This window comes from Cataglyphis hispanica, chromosome 4 (assembly GCF_021464435.1).
Source record: "Cataglyphis hispanica isolate Lineage 1 chromosome 4, ULB_Chis1_1.0, whole genome shotgun sequence".
Taxonomy (NCBI): Eukaryota; Metazoa; Arthropoda; class Insecta; order Hymenoptera; family Formicidae; genus Cataglyphis; species Cataglyphis hispanica.
This window is the reverse complement of record NC_065957.1, coordinates 11,174,095-11,186,915: the sequence shown is the minus strand read 5'-3', so window position 1 is coordinate 11,186,915 and position 12,821 is coordinate 11,174,095. Positions and strand designations below refer to the sequence as shown.

General features: G+C 30.2%; 5 protein-coding genes across 7 annotated transcripts in view; 3 read left to right on the top strand and 2 right to left on the bottom strand.

The window, feature by feature from the left end:
• The first annotated feature begins 435 nt into the window (after window positions 1-435).
• LOC126848821 (small nuclear ribonucleoprotein Sm D3) lies at window positions 436-1,604 on the top strand. The gene is made up of 3 exons (XM_050590056.1): window positions 436-546; window positions 624-964; window positions 1,353-1,604. Exons 1-3 carry the CDS (start codon window positions 440-442, stop codon window positions 1,463-1,465), a joined length of 561 nt encoding a protein of 186 aa, XP_050446013.1. The 5' UTR covers window positions 436-439; the 3' UTR covers window positions 1,466-1,604.
• Window positions 1,605-2,105: 501 nt separating this feature from the next.
• On the top strand, window positions 2,106-3,076 carry LOC126848814 (nucleolar protein 12). Of its 2 annotated transcripts, none has more exons than XM_050590042.1 (3): window positions 2,106-2,280; window positions 2,346-2,451; window positions 2,523-3,076. In XM_050590042.1, exons 1-3 carry the CDS (start codon window positions 2,177-2,179, stop codon window positions 3,015-3,017), a joined length of 705 nt encoding a protein of 234 aa, XP_050445999.1. In that variant the 5' UTR covers window positions 2,106-2,176; the 3' UTR covers window positions 3,018-3,076. The 2 variants fall into 2 exon arrangements, with proteins under 2 accessions (XP_050445999.1, XP_050446000.1); XM_050590043.1 differs by having other exon boundaries at window positions 2,117-2,280; window positions 2,357-2,451.
• Window positions 2,942-4,252, bottom strand: LOC126848804 (endonuclease III-like protein 1). Its single transcript, XM_050590022.1, has 2 exons — window positions 3,616-4,252; window positions 2,942-3,514 (listed from the first exon to the last, which is right to left on the bottom strand). Exons 1-2 carry the CDS (start codon window positions 4,246-4,248, stop codon window positions 3,107-3,109), a joined length of 1,041 nt encoding a protein of 346 aa, XP_050445979.1. The 5' UTR covers window positions 4,249-4,252; the 3' UTR covers window positions 2,942-3,106.
• A 528-nt stretch (window positions 4,253-4,780) lies between these two features.
• LOC126848783 (FK506-binding protein 15) lies at window positions 4,781-8,489 on the top strand. 2 transcript variants are annotated; one of them, XM_050589974.1, is made up of 12 exons: window positions 4,781-4,923; window positions 5,296-5,472; window positions 5,628-6,150; window positions 6,217-6,423; window positions 6,553-6,588; window positions 6,664-6,846; window positions 6,915-7,094; window positions 7,154-7,370; window positions 7,490-7,644; window positions 7,796-7,930; window positions 8,012-8,206; window positions 8,293-8,489. In XM_050589974.1, the coding sequence occupies exons 1-12, from the start codon at window positions 4,844-4,846 to the stop codon at window positions 8,362-8,364; spliced, it is 2,160 nt and encodes a 719-aa protein (XP_050445931.1). In that variant the 5' UTR covers window positions 4,781-4,843; the 3' UTR covers window positions 8,365-8,489. The 2 variants fall into 2 exon arrangements, with proteins under 2 accessions (XP_050445931.1, XP_050445930.1); XM_050589973.1 differs by having other exon boundaries at window positions 7,490-7,719.
• A 202-nt stretch (window positions 8,490-8,691) lies between these two features.
• The window catches only part of LOC126848785 (nuclear pore complex protein Nup88), a 63,337-nt gene continuing 59,207 nt past the window's right edge, over window positions 8,692-12,821 (bottom strand). The window contains exons 4-13 of the mRNA XM_050589979.1: window positions 12,366-12,552; window positions 11,833-11,933; window positions 11,514-11,709; window positions 11,172-11,332; window positions 10,878-10,954; window positions 10,351-10,595; window positions 10,073-10,183; window positions 9,597-9,823; window positions 9,197-9,445; window positions 8,692-9,015 (exon numbers count right to left, since the gene is read on the bottom strand). Coding sequence (XP_050445936.1) covers window positions 8,934-9,015; window positions 9,197-9,445; window positions 9,597-9,823; window positions 10,073-10,183; window positions 10,351-10,595; window positions 10,878-10,954; window positions 11,172-11,332; window positions 11,514-11,709; window positions 11,833-11,933; window positions 12,366-12,552 — 1,636 coding nt within the window. The 3' untranslated portion in view covers window positions 8,692-8,933. The remainder of the gene's footprint in view (window positions 9,016-9,196; window positions 9,446-9,596; window positions 9,824-10,072; window positions 10,184-10,350; window positions 10,596-10,877; window positions 10,955-11,171; window positions 11,333-11,513; window positions 11,710-11,832; window positions 11,934-12,365; window positions 12,553-12,821) is intronic.

The window sequence follows — 12,821 nt, the reverse complement described above, 5'->3', positions numbered from 1 at the left end:
CTGTATATTCTATCTATATATGTAAATATGTCTACATATTTCATGATCTTAAAACTCTATTCGGACGTATTTGTATAGCCGCATAATACATATGTATAGAAAAATATGCAAAAACTGATGACATGTCTAATATACAGAACGCAAAAATATAATATTCATTAGACACGTGTGATTGATCATTTTTATGCATACATTCATTACGCGGTCGTACAAATAGTCTAAATAAATCTTTCAAACGTTTTTGTAATAAACAGATGTTTATACAAATAATCTCTCCTCCGCGATCATGAAAGATAACAATTTACATTTATTTAGAGCGGTTTTCAGAATCAGAGATCTAGTAACGTCGAATAAAAAAAAATTCAATCAAATTTAAAGATTGGAGAAGATAATCGATCTTTCAACGAGAATCGATTCTTCTCGATGTATTGATCGAACAATGTTCATTCCCCCTCCACCCTGTCAGTGTGCGAAAACATTCGGTTCCCTCCATAACCATAACCATAACCATAATATTGATTTTAGATTTCAGCAAGTATTTATAAGGTAAGAGAATCATTAAAGCGCGTCCTGGACATAAAGGACGGAAATCTAATAAAGATATTCTTTTTTTTTTTGCAAAGAGAAATATTTTTGATTGGTCATACCATGTCGATCGGAGTTCCTATCAAAGTGCTTCACGAAGCGGAAGGCCACATTATAACCTGCGAGACAAACACCGGTGAGGTTTATCGCGGTAAACTGATAGAGGCGGAGGATAATATGAATTGTCAGATGCAGAATATCACAGTGACATATCGGGACGGCCAAGTAGGACAGCTGGAAAATGTATATATTCGCGGCTCGAAAATCAGATTTCTCATATTACCGGATATGCTGAAAAATGCGCCCATGTTTAAACGGCCGGGTGGCAAGGGTTCGGGCACCGCCGGTAGAGGAAAGTCCGCTATATTGCGTGCTCAAGGTTTGTTGTAGTTTGTGTTCCTAAACATTAATAGAGTTCAGTGAAAAAAGTGGTATTAAAAGGACACAGATATTTGTTAAAGTGAGAGAGTTTACTAACATTCAGTTCTTTCTTTTTCGAATAGATTCTGAAAAAAAGCAAAAGTCATTACGAATATATATATTTTTAATAGATATGTTTTAAAAACGATGTATACAATACGTTACTAAATTTTGTCTCTAAAAAAGTCAACTGGTATTAGCACTTTATGCGTCATAAAGATTTAAAAATATATATGAGATGATATAAAATGAATCACAATGTTTGATTGTATATTGAAAATTCTTTTTTCAAACATTTACATGTGTATGTTTATATTTTACGACTCTAATAAATAAAATTGTTCTAGCTCGTGGTAGAGGAAGGGGACAGAATCAAAGAGGCAAAGGTACTGGTTCGGCACCATGGCTTAATCAACAAAATCAACCAGGAGGATCTCAAACTGGCAGAGGCAGAGGATAATAAAATTACCATGGGATAATGATTCCCATATTTTTGTATCATTTCTAGATAATACCTCTGAATACAAATTCAAAATTACATGCATATACATTTTTGATATATATGTGATAACTCTAATAAATTGGTTATCATATTGCAAGTTTTATTTATTAGAAAATAATTTTATATACGATATGGCATTCTAAATTATGATAAATAATATTATGTCTGTTTAAGTATAATTAATGCTCAGAGAAAGTTAAAATTTTAGATCGTCGAATTTATAATATAAAAAATTAATTGTATTTTGAAAGATCATGTAAAATGAGTTATTCTCTTATAGGAAATAGATTGCATTTTGCATACAATATCTCCAATAAAAGAATATAGCGGGGAGCACACACTATTGCATAAGCGCATAATAAACATAAGGAAATTGATTGGTTCATTTTCTTATGCATACATTTGTGGACCAATCAATTTCTTTATGTTTATGCTTATGCAAAAGTGTGTGCTCCCCGCTTATATCTTGAGACAAAAATGGAAATAGCAAGCCTAAAATCTCTAGAAAAGAAACTTTGTTATTGGCTATCCGAATGTTGCCTGAATCTCCCTCTATCTTTCACTAGCGACTATCTTTCACGACGCGCGTCTTGAAATGTTTTTTTTTTCTACACATGTTCTCCAATATAACCTATTTTTCGTATAATCTGTTGTAAATAGTTTGCAAAAATGTTTGAAAAATTTCAACCGCGATTATTAGACGTAAATAGAAGACCCGGGCAACCGAAGAGACGAAAAAAGATCACGCTTGTTTTTGATGAGGAAAAACGACGGTAATTATCTTTATTAAATTCGTATAATCATCACACAAGTAAATTATATATTCATGCAAATATAGAGAGTTTTTAGGAGGGTTTCGTAAAAGAAAATTAGAACGGAAAAAGAAAGCTCAGGAACAGTTGCAAAAACAATTGAAAGAAGAACAAAAGAAAATTAAACAAGCGGTAAGTATAAAATGCTGCACTTTGTTCTCTAAAAAATTATAGAAAATACAAATATCTATGTATCTTCATAGGCACGAGAACGTTACAAAAAATTATTATCGCATCGGAATGTCCCAGAATTAGAAGAATTATTATCTAAGAAAGAATATGATCTGGAAGGACATACAGTCAGTATTTTGGAGTTAAACGTAGCGGAGCTTGCAGAAGGAAGTAGGTGGATAGGTGAAAACAAGATTGCAGAGAAAAAAGAAGAGGAACAAGATGACGAAAGTGAACATTCTAATAATGATGACGATGAAATTGAGGGAATGTCACTGCAAGAGAAACAGAAGAATCCAGTACAGCAAAAACCTAAATCTGATAGTCAGCAGATTAAATCTTCAAAAGAACTAAAACGGGAAATAAAGAAAGCAACACTGAAGCAAATTAAAAAGAGTAAGGCATTTCAACAAAAGCAGAGATTGGAACAACAGAAAAATAAAAAACAGAATAGACAAAAATTATATAATGCTCAAAAGGTAGTACACAAACATGGTAAACGGATTAAACAGAAATCAAAACATTAGAATATTTGAAAAATTTGTTGAACATATAATTTTAAATAAATTTGTTTCATAATAAACAATTTTTTTTTATATATAAATATTTGAATTTATTACTTTTTCTTCTGTTCACTATTTTTTGAGACATATGGACAAATATTATTGTTAAGGCATTCAGAACATTTGGGAAATCGAGGTAGACAAATTTCTTGACCAAATCCTACAAGAAGATAATTTATCTTGCTCCACAAAGATTTAGGAAGCCAATCTTCTAGTTCATTTCTTGTTTCTTCTGGTGTTTTTGTTGGCTTTTTCACCCATTTTAATCTGTTGCAAATCCTGTGAACATGTGTATCCACACCAATACCAGACACTTCTCCCCATGCAATCTGCATGCATATATGACCCATTTTAGGTCCTACTCCTGGTAGCTCGCACAATTCCTTTATTGTTTTTGGAATATCACCTCCATATTTATTTAGAAGAATAACTGATGTCTTTTTTATGTACTCCACCTTTCTCTGTAAAAAGAAATAACATATACATTTTTAATGCAAAAAAAAAATTTAAGGAAATTTGAATACTAAAATTAATATACAATAAATAGATATAGCATCAATACCTTCCAAAATCCAACTGGATATATAAGTTTGCCTAGAACATCATTAGGGGTAGCTGCTATTATATCTGGTCTACAACCATAAGTATTAAGACGTTGCATAGCAGCGTGTGTGACCTGATCTTTTGTTTGACTACTTAACATCAGAGCTATTAATGATTGATATCTGGCTATTGGTGGACTGGCATCAGGCTCTGCACATTTGTGACAACCCATGTCATCAACCGGGGCTGTCTTATGCTTCCTCATTTCTTTGACATTTTCCAAAATAATCTCCCAATTCGGTGGCATCCATCGTTTCTCATCTTTGATGTTTTTCGAATCAGCTGATTGTTCTACATTCTCGTCCTTCATTTCGGATTTTTCGTTTTTGACAGTTTTTAGCGTCGATAATTCTTTGTCATTTCGACTCTGTATCTCAACGGCTGATGTTGCATCGATACTTTTAATATTCGCTTTATCCTCTGTCGCATCGTACTCGATCTTGATCGGCGAGCGTTTTTTCGAACCGGTCTTTACAATTGTTTTCTCAACGGCAAAATAAGGCGATGTTTTCTCCGAGAAGGTCGTGAGGGTTTTTCTCGAACGTAAGGTTCTTGAAGTCGAGATAACATCCAGTTTCAATCTTTTGCTCATTTTATCGGACGAGATATATCAATACTGTCGTTAACTCGAATCAACTTTTTTGTGCGGTAAGAGAAACGCACGTGGAGATGAAGATTAATTTTTGCGGTACTCACATACGCACAGTACGCGTCAAAGGTTGCATGCGCACGCGCTGGCTGTATATGGTCCATCCCCTGCATAACCTGACCTAAAACTTGTCAAAAGCTTTGTAAATGTAAGTAACTTATTCGAGTCAAAAGCATTCTCAAAAAAGTAAAAAAAAAAAAGAAAAAAGTATCGCATGTATATATAATATATGCAACAAACTCTGTTCATTCTATCTATATCGAACGTGCTCAAAACGTCAAATATCGTCGAAAGATATAATTCACGGGCAGAGCGCGTCTCTGTATTTATTATTTTTAACGCGTATTGTGCGAATATTATAAGGAAAAATTAATTTTTCTCATCGCGTCTCTTGCAGAAAGAAAAAGTGTTGAATTCCAATTTTTTCAGAATTCTTGACACAATATGTGGCGATTTATATAGCAAGTGATGAGATGCTATCGCGACGTGTTATTGTTTTATTACACATGTGATTAAAGTGCACGAAATTTCTTTGATCATGAGCGCGCAGAATCAATTACCAAATCTCGACAAGATCTTTCGAGATGAAGACGAGCCTGACTTTGTATCTTCAGGAGGGTACGTATATTGTGTATGTTCACATATAACACATACATACACATATTATAAATTATTGGATATATTTCCAATTTTTAACGATTTAATTAATTAAATAATAACGTTTGATTTCTATAATCGCATTTTTTTATTCGTTTTCTACTCTTCTAAAATCTGAACATACATTTACTTTAAGTAGAAAAAAAATGTTCACCTAAAACAAATAAAATTATTGTTATTGTTCTATTTAATTTTAATTTTCAGATTTGCAACTATTAATTAATTGTTTATGACTTATGTTATTATCTTTAATAAAATGATGCTAAATTGTTTTTATCTTAATTTTATTTATTTTTTGTACAATAAGACTAGATCTCTTTATTGTATTTTCAGATCTAATCTGGCTGCCATTTTTGGAATACAATCAAAACTTGCAGATCCTCAGTCTATTAAACAAACAGCTCCTAAAAAGAATAGAATACTCGAGAATACTCGATATAATATACAACAAACTATACCATCTTCCAAGACAGAAATTCTAATAGCTAAAGCTATACATGCTTTTAAATTGTAATTACATCAAATTGCTAAGAATGTTACTTATTCTTTTAATTGATATGATTATAATATTATCTTTTTCTCTATGATACCTTTTTAGGTATCATAGAAAGATAATATTATAATCAGATTTTATTTAAATTAATAACAATATAATTAAATTTCAGACAAAATGGTCAATATGCTTCTGTTGGGAAGCTTGGTTTAGCATTGACAGGCAATGTAACAACGAAGCTATATCAGATAATTTTATATAGGACTAAACAAGAATATGTGTCTATTGCCACAGTGACGCGCGACTTTTTGTATACTGTACAAGCAAATAATTATGCCACTTATTATGATAATAACAATGAGAATTGGTCTATTTTATTCGAGAATAATGAGAGCTATCTAGAATTTGGAACAGAAATAGGATTAGCGCGCTATTTTGCAGTACAAGAGAGAGGAGACAATGTGATTTACCAAGATTTAGCACCAGCAAGCAATAAAGATATGATTGCAAAAGAAGGAGACAATATATGTATCAAATATTTTGTGGGAACTGAGATAGTACAACCTTTTAAGGCAAATTTTGTAATGTCGCAAATCATGACTGTAGAAATATCGACAGATGACAATTGGGAGAGAGTTCTTCTAGGCAGTAGCAAGGGTCTGAAAAGGATTTTGTTTTTACCTCCCAGCAAACAGGTAATTCAACAAATTTTTGTGGAATACTGTATTTAACAATGTTGTCCATTAAATAGTTTTACATAGATTAGTTTAGGTCCTGGATTTCCTAAGGAGAGAGATATTATGCTGATAATAGAGGTAACTGATATAAGAATACCAGAAGAAAATGTACCCATATCTAAAATTTCAACAAGTGGAAAAGCTGCCATAATATCAAGGATGGCTAAAATGGGTCAGTCTATCTTACCAAAAATGGCTTTACCTTCTACTACTGATTCTGAGGATACTGAGGTATTTATATTCACATTCCTATTTTACTGCTCAATTTTTCGTTACACTTACAATACATATCTATTTTTCGAGTATAATTTATAATATTTTATTATCACCTAATTTGAAAGAAATAATATTATTTTGTAGGATGACGTACCTCATAAATCTCCTCGTCAGAAAAAGGTTTGTCACAATTTGCAATTTTTTTTATGAAAGTACAATCTCTACATCTTGTTAAAATATTACATATTCTGTTAGATAGAACAATCAGAAGGAACATTGCAAAAGAAGAATTTATTGCATGAATCATTGGAAGAAAAAAAAGTCATTCATAAAATTGTGGAGCCAAGTACTGAAGTACCATCTGTAAATTCTAGTACTTACAAGCCAGTAGTTGCTGCATCTCCGTTAACGCCGCAGTGGGCTCCTCCATATTTTGCTGTATGAGTAATTCTATATTCAATAGATTTATTTATGCAAAGTGAGTAGTAAGACAGTCAAAATTATAGGGGCATTATGTAACGATGGACAGTCAGATGTATCCTGTACCGCAGTCTGTAAATCGTACAATACCAGCTGCTCTAGATCCTGGAATCAATATGTTATTATCGGAAACAAGGATAACAAATGCAGAAATACGAATGGGAATGTCTAAGATATCTGACAATGTCCAGAAATTATTGGACAAGGTACGCATATGGATAATAAGATGATAATCAATTATAAAAAAATTGTTATATATGTGTAGTTCCATGCATTTGAGCTTCAAAATGCAACAACTCCTACAAGTGATAAAGCAACTTTGGATGCCTCTTGGAAAATGTTTTTAGCTCTTAATGCATCTCATGCAGGAGTAAAAGAAAATGAATTACCAAAGAGTACTGATAAAAATATATCAGATGAGAAAATTTGCGAAGCACGGAGCAAAATAAGTATTTTGGAGAATAATTTAAAAAAATCAGAAGGTATAATGATCATTTGAGATAATGAAAATAATATTAAAACAATAATATTATATCAGTATATGTAATTTATATAAGTATAATAATTATTGAATTATTAAACTGCTATATAACTATTACAGAGGAGAAGGAATCATTGTTGCAAATTAATAAAGATATGAGCAGAAAGCTTCAAGAATTAGAAACAAAACTAAATAATACAAATGACGAGTTGGACAAAACTAAGAAAGCTTTAGAAGTAGCTAAAAATACAATTAAACAATGTACAGAAAAAAATGTTAGTTTAGAAAATAAATTTTCTAATAGAGAGCACATTTTCCAAGCTGATTCAGCATCTTTCAGACAAAAAGATGTAATGCTAATCACATATATTCTGTAGATTGCATATCTTTGTCAATTCATTGATATATTAATTATTTAATTTTCAGATTGAAAAAAAGAACAAAGAAATTAAACAAATAATGAACAAAACATATCATACATTATCAGAAAGATTTGCAGATGAATCATGTTCTGAATTATCCTTTGATTATGTAAAGTCAACTATTGCAAGCACAATAAAGGTATAAGAGAAATATATAATACTAATATAATACTTATCATAGTATTATGTTAACGTATTTTAATCAAAATTTTATGTTTAGCATATCACTTTACAAGTACTGTATGAAGACTCCGATGAAGAAGATATAGACTCTAAGATAAATAAGAATTTCGATTCCACAATTAAAACTGTTAATCAACAACAAACTGAAGAACAAGCAGAGAGGCTAGTATTAAACGCGCCCAGTGATAACGATTTCTTGATAAAACAAACAGAATCTTCAAGATCTACCACGGTAATCACTATTGAAAAATTTATATATATATATTTCTATAAAAATAGATTCCTGAAAGGAGTAATTATTTTTTCTTTCATCCTCAGTTCATGCCTGTATTTGAAAATGAACCACCACCTGTTCCACTTGATGACATTGATGAAGTTGATAGCAACTGATTGGTTGATTTCAATATTGATTATACACACACACACACACACACACATATATACGTGTGTATATATATGTGTGTAGATAATATGTAGAAAATATGTATATCAGAAACGTATATGTATATATTCTAAAGGATAGAATATATATATATATATATATATATATATATATATATATATATTTTTTTTTTTTCCCCTCCCTACCTCTAGAATATATACATATACATTTCTGATATACATATTTTCTAATATACATTCAATACGTATTATCTTTATATTATTGAATTCAGATAAATTGAGTAATAAAACTTTTTGTATATTATTAGGTACAGTATTCTAAATCTTAATAAAACATATTTTTATTATCAATATATCTGCAGTGTCATATATTTTTCTTTTTGGAATATTTATCCTAGTAAAAGTAATAGTGATAAATAATTATGAATTGTATAGAAATTTCAAAGATAAAAATTAGATAAAATTACAATAAATTATTTACAAAAACAATCTTTTATATATATTGTATACACAAATTTTATGTAAAATTATTACTTACAAGAAATTAATATATATTATTATTGTTTGTTAATGTATGAAAGATCAATCTCAGCCTTAATATGTTTTGCTTGATCCATCAAATTTTTTATATTTTTTGCCCTGTATAAGACAAAAGAAAACAATTACTAATATTACATGTAATAAATTAATGCTATGTAGAATATTAATTGAGAGAATATTATATAATATATTGAGAGGCAATCAATATACAATTTCTTGAATCAGTCTGTTTTTTGAATCTATAAAATCTGAAATTTCAAATTATTGTTATATTACTTACATTTGAGAAAGAGTCTCCTGTATAACTTTCTCTTGGCTATGTGTAAAAACGATTTCTTTTCTTTTTTCATTAGATTCGAAGGCGTCTGCATGTTTGATTTGTTGCATAGATTTTTTCTTAAGTTGTTCAAGTCGTATCTGCATGCCATGTATTTTTATGTTCATCTTCTTCAATTCTTCTGCCTCTGCTCGCTCGACAGCAGTCATTGACGGTTCCTTGTAATTTACCAATCTTAGAGCTTCCTCTGCTCTAAAAACACAATAATTCGTATGTATTTTTCATAATAGCTTGATTTTAAAAAGATTTTAAAAGATAAAAGCTTCATTTACATTGAACACAAATGATAACCATAATTTTATAAAAATTTTTTGGATATTATACAATTAAACAGTACACTCACCTACGCGCCAATTCTTTCTGTTTATCATTAATATCTTCGTATCGTTCGGCTAAATGTTCAGCAGTGTGGCGCAATTCTTTCTTTGTCTCCATCAAAGTATCGAGTTCTTTTAATAGATGAGTTTTTAAAGCTTTCAAAGCGCGGACCTTCTTACTGATTTCCTCCCGAACTTTATCATGTTGGACAAAATGTTGAGTGCGAAAGATATTTGTGGCGTGATACAAGAACTGTAATTGTGAAAAATAAAAATGTAAATTAAAACATTTTTTATTATTTAATTATAATTTTTTTATTTTATGCTTTTTTATTTTTTAGATGAATGAAAAAAAAGGTTTTAAATATTCTTAATGATCTTTATCTAAAAGATAAGATTATTATATCTTTATTAAGATATATCTTTATTTTAAAGATAAGAAATTTTAGCAATCATTTCAATAGATTCGTGTAATCTACATTTTTATTTAGGGATTATCTACCTCTAGGGATTCGCTCAAGGACATCGAGCGAGATCCTATTTTCGTTATGGGTTGTGATACTTCGCGTCTTAGTAATCTTCTGATGTACATGTCGAAGGGTTCCTTATTTACCTTGAAGAATCGATAATATATTTTAGACTTATCAAGAATATTCACAAAAATCAATTAAATTAAAAAAAATTAATTTAAAAATAAGATTGAAATTAAAATCATAAGATTCAAAAAAACTCGAAATAAAAATACTGTTTAGTATAATATTATAATATATTGATTATTACCTTTTTTGTAGTATTGGCGATAGGTTCTAGTTGCTCGATCCTTGGGAGATAATAAAGATCTATAACCGAAAGATCGATCACGACGCCTGTATGCAGCAATGCGATTAAAACACAAGGTTCTTGAAGTAAACCAAAACCGAGTATCGGCGTAGCCTCGTCTATATTTGTGTGCTTTGTTCTCGTAGAGAATAGATATTGTAAAATTGATTGGTTTGACAAAGATGGTAAGTAATTATCTCTATTATCTGAAAAAAATTTTTTTTGTTAGATGAAAAAGATATTACAAAGAATACAGTAGATATTAGATAAAGAAGAAAATTAAACTTCGATTTTAATTTATTTTTTAATTTCTTTTATTTTTAACAAAAAATTAAGCTAATCAATTATGGAGTAAAAAAATTTTTTAAATACAGACAATTTACTCAAATTTGCTTATTCAAAAAATTGATACAATTTTACAAGGCTTCTCTTCTTTCTTTATCTCTCTCTTTATTACTTTTCTCTCAGTAGCATATAAATATACTTGCCATGTATAAATTCCTCCAGTTGAGAAACCATCGGTAAACTCACCATGTGAATCCCGGCATTATGAGTGCAAAAATATCTAACAAAAATGAGCATTAATAATTTATTCAATCACACACAATAATAAAATTATTAATTTTTTGATCGAAATGTAATGCAAAATGTTTTGGAAAAATATCGTAATCTTCATAAATTGATTTTTGATCAATAAATGATGTATAAAATGATGAAAATTGAATCAAAATTTCAAGTTGTAAAATATTTAGTAATGACATATTTTTTTCGTAGATTAATACCTGGATTTATTGCTCTTATCACAATGAAGATGGATAGGACAATTATACTTCTTATCGTCGTCTGTGAAGAGGAGACCGAGCTCCAATTCGACACACTCGTAGACATAAAGTGCGTCGTCTGGAGTATGAAGACTGTAGTTTGAGCCATACTGCGACCAAGTCTGAGAAAGAGATAAGAGATGTGTACAATAAGAAATAAGTTTCATTATAAAACTTATGTACAGAAAAAAAGATATATATATATATATATATATATATATATATATATACACATATATATACACGTATTATATATACATATACAGATATATATTATGCATCAATATTTATTATACGCCATACCTTTCTGTCGTCCTTGTCCTCGTCGTTCAATATTTCGCGCAATAGTATCGCGTGATAAATCTTTCCAGTGCACATGGCGATGACTACTATTGGTGGGGTAGTTTGCAGGCACATGATAGAGCATGAATCTATTCCGTAATTATCGTCGGTCGGAGGATACATAGACAACGAACCAAATACCACTGGATTCTCGTAACTGCCATAAAAAGTATCACTTATATTAATTTGCTATTTTAGTTTCGTTAATAATTAATTCTTTTGTTGTAAAACTTAGATAATATACATGTATATCATTTAATATTTAATATTTCATTTATACTTTTCTAATAAGATATTCCCATGAACGATCAGCACTTCACCGTTTCCACGAAGGACCAAGATCGGCCATTCAATTTGATTCCAGTCAACTATGTCTTTCATCTAAAAATTATTAGGAATTTCTTAGATCGACATCGATATTAAATACAAAAATAATATAAAACTAATATCAACGATGATTTAAATCTGTTTTGTAAAAAACTGAGAATATCGATCTTCTTTTTTATGTACATATAAAACTTTATGATATTCAATATTAAAATTAAATTAATTCATGTATAAGAAAAAAATTATTGTCAATTTCAACAAAAGCAAGCTAGTGTATGATGTATATCGAAATAAATTTTAAAATTTAAATCCGATATGATACTTAAATTCATATATATTTAAATGCATCATTATATTCTAGGTCTATCATTTTAAATTTTAATGCTATTAAATTTTCTTTTTTTTTTTTTGAAAAATCTCGCATATCACAGGAATTTTAAACAAAAGAGACATATATTCTTTTGTAAATCTATAATGGACTCGTACCTCGTCGATGTTCTTGTCGGCAAATATCTCCGGCTTTCTCAGGGTAGGAGTGGCAAAATCGAAATCTACCGCAGCCTCACCGAGAGATGCAAAACCTGGGATCTTCGAGGGCGAGTTCGATGGTGCGCGGCCGACCTTCCAGCATTTTACGAGTCTGGGTGAACCACCCAGGTCGCACTCGTACAAACTGCGGCAAAGTTAAGTGCAGCTTAAGGTCAATCCGACGACAGTTTTTTTTAAAGACGCTTCGGCGCGGCACGTAAAGCCTTCTAAAGTATAGTTTGTAAATGTTTTTCTTATTCTTAAGAAAGCCCCTCCCTCGTTCCAACATCTAACGCGAAAAGTTAAGAACGCGAGTTTTTAAGTTATGTCACCTTGTACTTTCCGAGAGAATTTCGCAATTTTCTGTAATAATAATGGCAGTTTTCGCGAAAAATATTGCTATCACGACTAAAA